The 10813-nt window shown below is 46.0% G+C and overlaps 2 protein-coding genes across 2 annotated transcripts; both read left to right on the plus strand.

Moving 5' to 3' along the window:
* The first annotated feature begins 584 nt into the window (after positions 1–584).
* LOC125520575 lies at positions 585–1087 on the plus strand. Its single transcript, XM_048685530.1, has one exon. It carries the CDS (start codon positions 599–601, stop codon positions 920–922), a length of 324 nt encoding a protein of 107 aa, XP_048541487.1. The 5' UTR covers positions 585–598; the 3' UTR covers positions 923–1087.
* Positions 966–8279, plus strand: LOC125520574. The gene is made up of 2 exons (XM_048685529.1): positions 966–2382; positions 7912–8279. Exon 1 carries the CDS (start codon positions 1000–1002, stop codon positions 2374–2376), a length of 1377 nt encoding a protein of 458 aa, XP_048541486.1. The 5' UTR covers positions 966–999; the 3' UTR covers positions 2377–2382; positions 7912–8279.
* The last annotated feature ends 2534 nt before the right edge of the window (positions 8280–10813 follow it).

Raw genomic sequence — 10813 nt, forward strand, 5'->3', positions numbered from 1 at the left:
CCCTCACAAATCCAGCCGCGTACCCTAGCCCTCTCAGTCGATAGAGATGGTCAGTTGATAGAGTCGATAGAAGAGATGGTCAGTTGCAAGAATAACTATACTGAAACAATGACTCTGTTTCAGAAACGCACGCGCGTCACACGGAAGCGGGGAGGTTGTCATCCGTCCGATCAACAGACGATCCGACGGACGCGGAGCCGGCGGATGCGGCGCAAGTGATCGGTCGGGTGAAGGAGAGCTTTTCCCTTTTTATAAAGAAGTACATATTTAACATTTATTATTGTACATAGCCCATGTTAGGTTTGGCTCGGTGACATGGCAAATTTTTATAGCCGAGCGTTGGCTATATTATTAATCTTGCTCTTACTTTAAAAATAATTAAAAATGAAAACCTTAGGAAAAGTCAATGAGGACGTGAAAGCTTCTCCTTGCTCATCGAAAGGCGCCGCAACCAACCAAGCTGGAATGTCGGATCTCCGCTCCCGCAAGAACAGAACAGATACGATACACACTACGCGCAGCGCGGTCGACCACCTCCCGTGCATATATAAATCCAGCACGACCAAGGTGCGCAAGACGGAAAGAGAAACGGTACCACATGGATGCACTCTTCGAGCAACTCTCTGCCGTCGCGGACATGGCTCTCCACGGCCGGGGCTTCGACCCGGCGCGGCTTGCCGGCGTCCTTGCGCTCTTCGAGGGCGAGGCGCACGCCTCATGGGCGGCAGCCGAGACGGAGCACGAGGCGGTGGCCCGGGGCACCGAGGCGGCCGTGGAGACCGCTCAGGGCCACCTGAACGCCGTCATGGGCGCGGCCGTCGGCAAGTACCGCGGCTCGTCCGGCGAGGCCGACGCGCTGTCCGCGGCCATGGCGGCCATGGATATGGCCTTCGAGGCGACGTCCGGGACACGCCCCTCGTGAGATCGAGCGGGAAAGATCTGTGCGCGCACGCACCGCAAGATCGATCGGTACACTCCCATGAGCATGTATGTACTCCTATGTGCCTGGCTGCATGGCTGGGCTATGAGACTATGACTATGATGATGTACTATACTCGTATGGACACCAGAGCTAGTGAGCAGAGCACCTGCGTTGTTGTCCTCGTGTCCATGGCTGTGCGCATCGGCATGTGTAGTGTCATTTCCGAACGGATGCACACGGACTGGTCCGTGGCGGCTCCGTGCCGTTCGTGCACCGCCAGACCAGGTGCGACCTGCGAGTGCACGGGTCCAAGTCCAACAGGTGGCGACAGTGAACCGCGAGCGGAAAAACCGCACCTTGCCAGTTTCTTTCCGGCGCAGCAGCGCGTGCTGCCACTCCGACGCCTTCCTCGGCGCCTGCCCCCGCACTCCCCTTCCGCTTCGGCTCCCAACCTCCCCCAGATTCCCAATCCCCCCCCAAACCCCGCACCAAAAATTCGAATCCCGCGCCCGCCGCCGATGCCCTCCTCCAAGCGCCCCTCGCCGCGCGCGTCCGCCGAGATGGACGACGACGCGTCCGCCGACGCCGACGCCGGCCTCCGCGCCTCCCCGCCCCGCCCCAGCAAGCGCTCCAAGTCCCGCTCCCGCTCCGGCGACCGCCGCCGCTCGCCCAACCCTAACCCTAGGCCCCGCGCCGACTACTACGGCTCGGCGCCCTCCCGCAAGAGCGAGCGCAAGCGCAAGCCCCGCTCCTTCCCGGACTCCGCCTTGCTCTCCCAGGCCATCGCGCCCGCCTCTTCCTCGGGCGGCGGCGGCGGGCTCGGCCTCGGCGGCCACGGGGCCGCCCAGAAGCTCTGGACCGACGCCGACGAGATCGCGCTGCTCAACGGCGCCATCTCCTTCCGGGCGCGCTACGGCATCGCGCCGCGGCTCCCGGACGTCGAGGGGCTCTACGAGTCCCTCAGGGACTCCCTCTCGTCGCACATCAACCAGGCCAAGGTCTACTACAAGCTCAAGCGCCTCAAGAGCAAGTTCTGCAACACGGCGCTGCCGCCCACCAGCACCCCGCACGAGCGCCGGGTGCGCGCCCTCTCTGCTGACCTCTGGGGCACCGAGGTCGCGCCTTCAGCAGAGGATCTTCCAGAAGCAGAAGAGCCCGAGGAGGAGGACGCAGATGAGGAATATACTGGCGCGGATGTGCCTGTGGCGGTGTCGGTGAGGCTGCCCTTGGTCAGCGAGCTGCTAGGTGAGTACTGGAGGAGGAACGGGCGTGCCATGTCAGGAGTGTCACTGGAGAAGGGTTTGGGGTTACTTGGTGCAGAGGAGGGCAATGTAGCCGAGACTAGATGGAGGAGGCAGCTTGATGCCGAGATGCGCACACAGTTGCGCCGACATGATTTGGCAAAGGAGGTCTTCGGCTTGCTCAGCGACACCATCAAAGGCCTAGGGCCTTAGCCCGGGGTACAAATCCCGCATTCTCCTGCCCTCTGTAAAACAGAGTGTTTTCCTTCTGCACTTTAACTTGCCTTGAACTAATTTGGTTTCATTTTCTGCTTATCATCAGTTCAATACTGGATTAAACTAGAGTGTCTTGTTCAAACTTAAAGTCGTGAATTGGCATGTTGATTGAAGTGCACACTTTTGGGATTAAACTCGAAAATAAGCATGGTTGTCTTGTTATGTAAAATTGTATTGGCGGTAGGAGTTCTCTTCCCCATTGGTTAAATAGCCATTATCTATTCTAAGATCATTACATAGGAAGTTTTGCGGATATTCTTGATAAGCTAGTTTAGCAGTTTGGATTCGTAAGCATTGAAGCCACTGGATGACATTCTGTTACTAGTATGGTGTGTTCACTATTGTGATTCAGTTGTCCTACATGATAGCTTGCATGTCTATTTTGCTATACTTGGCAAAGTAGAATTGTATTTACAATTTGGCTTCTTGCAGTCCTATCTCTAAGATCATTACATTAGGAAGTTGTGGCATATTTTCGATAAGCTAGTTTAGGAATTTGGATTCATAAACATTGAAGCCACTGGACGACATTCTGTTGAACACTAGTATGGTGTGTTCACTAGTGCGATTCAGTTGTCCTGCATGATAGCTTGCATGTCTGCTTTATACTATACTTAGCAAAGTAGAATTGTATCTGCAATTTGGTTTCTTCCAGTCCTATCTGTGGCATCACTGTAGCCAGCTTACTTTTCTGCGAGCATTAAGCTTGCATCCCTTTTCTAAAATCATGTCGCACTAGTAGGGCGTGTTTACTATTGTGATTAAGTTGTCCTACGTGATACAGCTTGCGTGTCTGCTTTACTACACATAGCAAATTAGAATTGTGTCTGCAATTTGGTTTCTTCCAGTCGTATCTGTGGCATCAAAGTATTCCACTTCCTTTTCTGCGAGCAGTAAGTGTGCACAACATCTTAAAATTCTGTTGCACTAGTGTAACTAAAGATGGGAAGGTTTTCTATAGACCTATACCGATGCTGGTCTGAGAAAGTTGTGTCCTTCTGGATTCAGCTTACTTTGGCCTAATTAGGTTATTGTCTGTTTCTTGTGACTTTACCAGTGTGTTAAATTACACCATAATAACGTGTTAGTCTAGTTAGTCTACCCGCAATGTGGAACTATACTGGCGGTTTGATTTCTTTCCCATCCAAGCTGTACCTTCCCATCCTGGTTATAAAATATCATTTCATCAGCACATTTTAGTGTAGTCTCGATGTGCTAGGTTAGGCATGGATTAATTTGAAACTGTTGGTATAAATCTACTGGAAATATGCACTTCATGTTAAAGTACTGGGATGTAGGATTTCAAAATGATGGTACACTCATGTTTTCTCTGCTTGCAAAGCAGAACTGTGTTTGTAGTGTGGTTTACCCTTAATGGCAAGTCAACAAAAATGAAGTATTTGAAGCAAGTCAAAATGGAGTTGATATGATTATGAACTATCATTTTCTCCAAGTACTGCTTTCGGTCGGATCAGCGAATGCTATTCTTTCTGCTAGCTAGACTTCCTTGCTAAGGCAAAGGTAGGATCTCTTAAAGTGTCATCATTTTGGACAGTACAAGGCACATGGCATTGCTGATTCAAACATATGTAACATATTGGACATGCATAATTGATCAATTTGCTTTACATCTGACAATTAGACCAAAATCCAAGAGTCAGTTTTCTCTTCAAACGCAATCCTGCAGCACTACTCATGCAGCACCACAGAGTAGGGATGTACAAAGTGCATGAAAGACATTCAACTGTTAAGCATCAGTTTAGTTGATTTCTGGCACAGATACAATTGTTTGGTCCTCTTGCCTAGGTTGGCAAATACTTTTCTTATCATTTGCACACATTAGTGTGACAGCTTAAGAAAATTAGGCACAGCATGAGTTCATTTTTAGCATCTCAATAGGAAAGATTGCCTGGATCCATCATGTTGTTTTAGTATCGAGCCACAAGGTTACTGTGGCTGCTTCTTTAGGCAAGGGGAGGGCTGCTTGGCCACAGGTGCCCTTGAAACATTCATGGACGCACCAAGTCATTGCTTTTCTAGTTTTCTTTTTGTACCTTGGATTTTCATCTCCATGGGTTTCTTTGGTCTCACCCAGACACGCGGTCCTAGCTTAGTTACTTGAATCCGAATGCATGGGGCATTGGCACGTAGAATGGTCATCATCTAACTCCCTTTCATGGTGGATCACCAATAACATTACCTTATTATTTTGAATGGACCAACATCACATTGTAGGATTTGCCATTCAGATAGTTGCGTCCTTCCGAGATCAGTTGCAATGCTTTAGTTTTACCTCGTGTTTGCATGCCACCTTTGTCGCGTGGACACTCTTATTTTACCTCGGGTTTGCGATGCTAAGCACTCTTATTTTGACGTGGTATTGGTATGTGGATGTAATGGGATCAGTGATGTTAGTTCCCATATGCACAAAGTGTATTACTATTTTACCTTTAAGCTCAGGTTCAACACGCATATTGTTTTTATGTGTTCCATATTTTACGTCAAGCCAACTATTAATGCCCAACATGGGGGTTGCTTTTTTTTAACCAAATCATTTTGTTTATACAATACACAATAATCTGTGCAGTAAAGTCTATGTCTTCGGCAGTCGGAATGATTGTGTTAGTTGAAAATTGACACGTACATACTTTTTTTGGCAATGCAGATGCTTGTTGGTTGTACCATTTTTTATGAGCACCTCTTATGAAGTTCTAATGCAAGGCCCTACAAAGCCCAGTCTTGACTCATTCACCAAAGAACATAGCAACCGGAATTTAAAATACAGATAATATATTGTGATCTCACATGGCTTTGTGACCCACATGGATACCTAAATTAACCGACTTGAATAAATAAGAGGAGCCGCTAGCCAATAATAGCCACTCTAAATTCTTTAGATGTTTAGAATTGTACCATGATTTCTCCTCGCGTCCTGCACACTGTGTTGGCATGGTCTTAATCAACCCCCCCACCATTATATCGTGGCAAACACTCTAATTCCTACTTCACAGCTTGGCTGTTCTACTTGCACGTCAAAGCTCCCCCAATTATCTAGGCTTGATAACCCATTCACATGATTAAGGTGGGTGATACGTAACCAACAACAGGCCCGAGGGTCACATCAATAGGTTAGATTTGTCCGCCTAAAGTTTGGGCCTATTCGTTTGGGACTGTCCAGCTTAGGGCAACTCCAAGGCCGTGCACCAAAACGCCCCTAAATGTATAGACCGCGTGGCCCGGACACTGCCATCCAACGATGTGCACTAAACGTCCATGGACCGTTCCGGGTGTCCGAATTCCTCTAAACCAGTACCAAACCTGGGGAACGTTTGGGGGAGTCCAGATGTCTGCCTGGCTCACTTGTTAGTTGGACCACATGTCTCCCCACACCCATGTGTTGTTTTCCTCTATGTCCACATGGCTCACCCTGCTGTCTGAATATGATGCTTATTTGATGTCTATGGTTGGATGATTGGCTCCGTTACCACTGTCCGACATGTCCGGACTTGTCCGCGGACATTTGGTGTGTCTGTTTTGATGCATGCCGTTGGAGTTGTCCGTAGGTGTGAGCTCAAGTGGGTAACAACTACCCACAACTTTATTTCTATTCTATGGTATTGCTTAATACTGACTGAGTTTCATATGGGCCGGTTTGCTCCTTGGCCTCTTATCTTGAGCTTTGCTTAGCCCTAAACTCATGCTTAGGTCCTCTTGGCTTTATCAGTTATCATTGCATGTTTTGGTATTTTGGTTACGAGATCCTTTGAGAACTTGGCATGCTGAAGTAGTTTGGGGGGGGGGGGGGGGGGTTGTTGGTGGGGTGGTGGGTGGGGGGGGGGGGGGGGGGGGGGGGGCAGTTTCTGGAATTTGACATCACCATGTTCATGTTTCCTGTCACATGCTATTGTTATTTATGGAATGAATGCATAAAAAGAAAATCAACAATCCCTGTAGAAAGCAACAGGAAATGGGGAGCTAAATTGTTCTCCAGTACTTCACTATTCATGAGGCATTATTTCAGATATTATTTCTATTAATCCGCCCACTTTCCTACTTAGCCACTTAAATTGCAGTACAAATGGAATGTCCTTTTGGCCACTTTACATCTAATAATATGATTTGTATGTGATCTGGTCATAATGCTCATTAGTCTTTTTGCACATTAATGCTCAATGAGGCATACACTTTTTCTTGTTGTACATGGTACTTAGTTTTATGAATAGTACTTTAAGTACAGTATGAACAAAAACGTGGTCGATGGCGGTTTGGCCTTTGTGTCCACATTTGGGGGGGGGGGGGGGGGGGGGGGGGGAGTGTGGATGAATGCATGGTGCTACAAATAATTTCCTTCTTATCTTTGTTGTGTTAATTCCCAAATTCCAGGATATACTTCTTTTCACTGAGATGACCTGTTTGGAAATTTGTGCATCCTATTTGTGATAAACAGCCCCATGTTAATTCAGCTTTAGCTCACTGGAAACGATTTCCATCTTAGCTTTTATAAATGGATCTGATTTTTCCTATTCTCAGCTGTTTCTTAAATTTGTTTGCTGTTACTATGGAGAGTGGCATTTTGGCACATGGGAGCGCATGCTCCTGGTTTTAAAATGTGTTTTATACGTATTTTGAAATGGCAAAAAACTTCGAACAAAAATTTGGCGCGTACATCTCAATATTGTACATACTCACAAAGTTGTTTCGCGAAAAACTGACAAGTTATGTGTCGCGTGTGAAAAAGACAAAATCTGGTGTTAAAAAGTGCTTTTCACAGACATCTTTTTGTCTTTTTTACAGAAGCTACAAAAAATGTTGGTTTTCTCCGAAACTTGACGTGCACACATATAATGTCGAGATTTTTGCGCCAAATTTTTGTTTGGAGTTTTTTCACACTTTGAAATGTTTTTTCCGTTGGCAGGAGTACGCGCTCCCATGTGCCAAAGCGAATTTTTGGTTACTATGTTGGTATTTTGCTTTCCCCTGTTATGGTGTTTACCAGAGTTTGTTTTATAGCCATTGTAGTAAAATGGTCTTAAAAGTGAATGTGTGCTGTTTTGTCACGGTAATTTAAAGACAACCATCTCTATCACAATTGTTACTGTAAAATCAGAGGTTTATTTCCAATGCTGGGGTGTATAACTTAATGATTTGTTACCTAGTCAAGATTCTGTGTAATTTCCTACATACACATCTGGCTATTAACTGCAGGTTATGTAGATTCAGCGTATTCTCTCTCGAAGGTGTAATGTGCTTGCTAATAAAATGCTGCTGTACTTGTTAGTACCAAACTATGCTTGACTCCCAACAATTTATGCTTATCGCCAACCTCAGTAGCGATATTCTATTCTGTCATCCCCAAGGTGGCAACGGGTATTTGAAAGCCTGTACTGATAGGACATGTTTGTTGTACTTTTCTAGTATTTCTACAGTTTTTGTTCAAGTAGAACTGCTTCTAAAGCTATTTCTTTTTTGCAGATGGCGTTGGGTGGAGTATATAGCTGGATACGCTCATAGGTACGATGTCTATTCTGTAGGCTGATCAACCATCCGGTACCTGGTTGCTGACCACAAGGCCCAAACAGGGTGTTTACGGTGTCGGTTCACGCCTAATCAAGTGGGAACCAGTTAATGCTTTTGCAAGACACCCAGGTTGGGAGACACTTATTTTGCTAATCCGCTTGCCTCATGTTCTAGATATATATGCTAAGGAATCCCGGTCCACGACAGTGACACCTTTCGTATCGATGTCTGTCTGTAAAATTGTAAATCATTTGCTAACTACTGCTACGATGGTACATGTGTTTGGGGGTGCAAGGATGTGACGTGTCGGTATTCCTGTTTGATTCCCAGCCGTCTCGACTCGTGATATTATGCACTCGCACATGATGCTTTATTCTGCCGTAGATTTGCCTGACTGAAAGTGTTCTTGTATTGGAATTGCCCTGTCAGTTCAGCTTGTGCTGCTTAAGTTTCTAGGCACAAAATGCCTTTCCCCTTCGCAGTCTTTTGTCATTGGCAATAATACTATTGCTGCCATAGGACTGAAGCGTTGTAGGATTATTCCCTTTGCTTTCCTGGCCTGTGGATCGTGGATTCTTTGTAGGCTGCTACTTCTCCAGAGTTGAATTGTGCCTGAGTGCGTACATGCGGTGCTGCTCTCCCTGGGGATTCATTTCAAAACTCAACATTTGTCGTCGGTTCCCTATTAGTGAAGCAACTAGAGTGTAACCATCACACATCAAGTTTGTTTTGGGACATGTTTTATAACTTGAAAGTTGTAGTTGGTCATGTATGCTTTACCATTCTTTAAGGCCAGTTCTTTTGAGCTATCTTCTGAAAATAAACCCAACCTAAATGATAAGTACTACACGTGTGGCATGAAGCGCTCTGGCCCTGGCGTTATTTACAACTCAAGTATCCATCCGAAAAGAAAAAAAAAACTCTAGAAAGGAAGTTGCCCTGCTTGACAATTATAGTTGCCATCCTCTTGTCACTAAACTTGCCATAAAAAAGTTCATAGTTGCCATGTGCTCATGCCACACATGAGGCAGATATCTAGGTCATAGAAAAAAGATTCAATTCAATAGTTAATTTGTGGAACAAATTGTCGGTGTCTAGGAAGCAGACGTTGGGTTGTGTGCAACAACCCTTTGTGAGTTCGGCCGGGGACTGAACACGCTACAAAACCAAGGGCATCGTTCGCCGGAGGGGAGATGACTGGAGGTAAAGCACATCGGAGATACCCAAGTTTAGGCCACCATAGCGGTGTAATATCCTACTCCTGCCTAAGGATGATATTGTTGTGTTCACTACAAAATGTTGCGAATGAGTCCATCTGCTAGGCGGTAGTCTTCTTCTATTTATACTGCTTCGGTTCTTCCCTTATCGCAGCGGGGGTTGCCACATGTTCAGCATAAACAAAGGGAAAGTGAGGGCCGTCTGTACTAGAACGACACGACGGGGCATGCCATGCTCGCTCGTACCGAGTATGTAGCTATAGGACGCCCCTATAGCAGCACGCCGAATGGGTGAATCTTGATCTGCCACTGTTGATGATCTTGGGGGATGACACGCCTCGCTGGTGCCCAAAGCGAAAAAGGCGGGCCTGCTGCGTCCCATCCTTGCGGCTGACGATGGTCCTAGTAGCGGGATGGTGTGCATTTAATGTCTCTTACACGCATATTTTCTACTTCCTTCACGAAGAAGGAAGAATGCTGCAGGGTGCGGCTCTTCCTGAGCGGATTCGGGAAGCGCTTGTCGGGGCTTGGCGTCCCGCGAAGCACTTAGCGAGGAGACCTAGTGGACTATGTTCTTCAAATGACGAGTTGCCAAGCTCCCAAACACAAACGAAATTGTATTGAAGTTACATAAAAAAAAGGGACCAATAGCTCTTGGTTTAAAGAAAAGGAAGGCATGTGCGGCATCATTTGCCGGGCGCCATCGTCAAGGCCCAGGTCCGTCGGCTGCTCGGCTCAGAGTACCCTGGTTCGATTGGGCCGACACATCGTGACAGGGGGAGACTTCTTATGGCACACAACCCACGTGACCCCAACAAACCACGAGACATTATTTGTATGGCCGCCATATGTGGTTAGGGACTGTCCCGGATATTATTTGTATTCCAAACTGTTTAAACTTTGAATAAATCCCTAGTTACACCTAAAAAAAACACGAGATCAATTCCAAGGGACCTCCTATCTGTCGCATTCTGCGGCAGGCCAGGCAGGGCTTCGCACAGGGTAGTCTCCACCTGGGCCAGCCAACACAGGAGCAACAAGTGGTGAAAAAAGCACCGCAAAAATGAGGCATATTAGCTCGAATTTGAACTCACGGTCCACCTCAAATTGAGGTACGTACCTAAGCACCCGAGTTGGGTAGCGCTAGTGATTGGTAAGTAGCGCGAAATAATTTAGAGCAAACTGCATTGACAGATCCGAATATTTTTTTTCAAACATTTCATGAAAAATCTGAATACCTTTAAAAGAGATTCCAAACAAAATTTTAAGAACATAAACAAGTTTTGAAAAAATTGGCCAAATTTTGGATTTATAACCAAATTTCAAAACCGGAAGAATGTATGAATTCATGCACAAATTTTTAAAAAACAGCAACATTTTTTTAATTCCAATTTTTTTTCACAAACACAAACAAGTTTTGTAAAAAATGTAACCAATATTTGAATTCGCACACAAATTTAAAATTGTGATTTATTCTGAATTTCTCGAATTTTTTTGAAAAAGGAATTTTTTTTGAAAACAAGAACATGTTTGACAAAAGGGAACATTTTTTGCATCTGTGAAATTTTTTTGAAACTCTGAACAGAATATGAAAAAGGGAACATTTTTTGAATTTATGAACTAAATTTGAAAACAGGAAC

Source organism: Triticum urartu, chromosome 7 (assembly GCF_003073215.2).
Source record: "Triticum urartu cultivar G1812 chromosome 7, Tu2.1, whole genome shotgun sequence".
Taxonomy (NCBI): domain Eukaryota; kingdom Viridiplantae; phylum Streptophyta; class Magnoliopsida; order Poales; family Poaceae; genus Triticum; species Triticum urartu.

What these genes read in the sequence shown, in the direction of transcription:
- LOC125520575 (XM_048685530.1), top strand. Translation starts at nt 599, where the DNA reads ATGGATGCACTCTTCGAGCAACTCTCTGCCGTCGCGGACATGGCTCTC.
- LOC125520574 (XM_048685529.1), top strand. Translation starts at nt 1,000, where the DNA reads ATGTGCCTGGCTGCATGGCTGGGCTATGAGACTATGACTATGATGATG.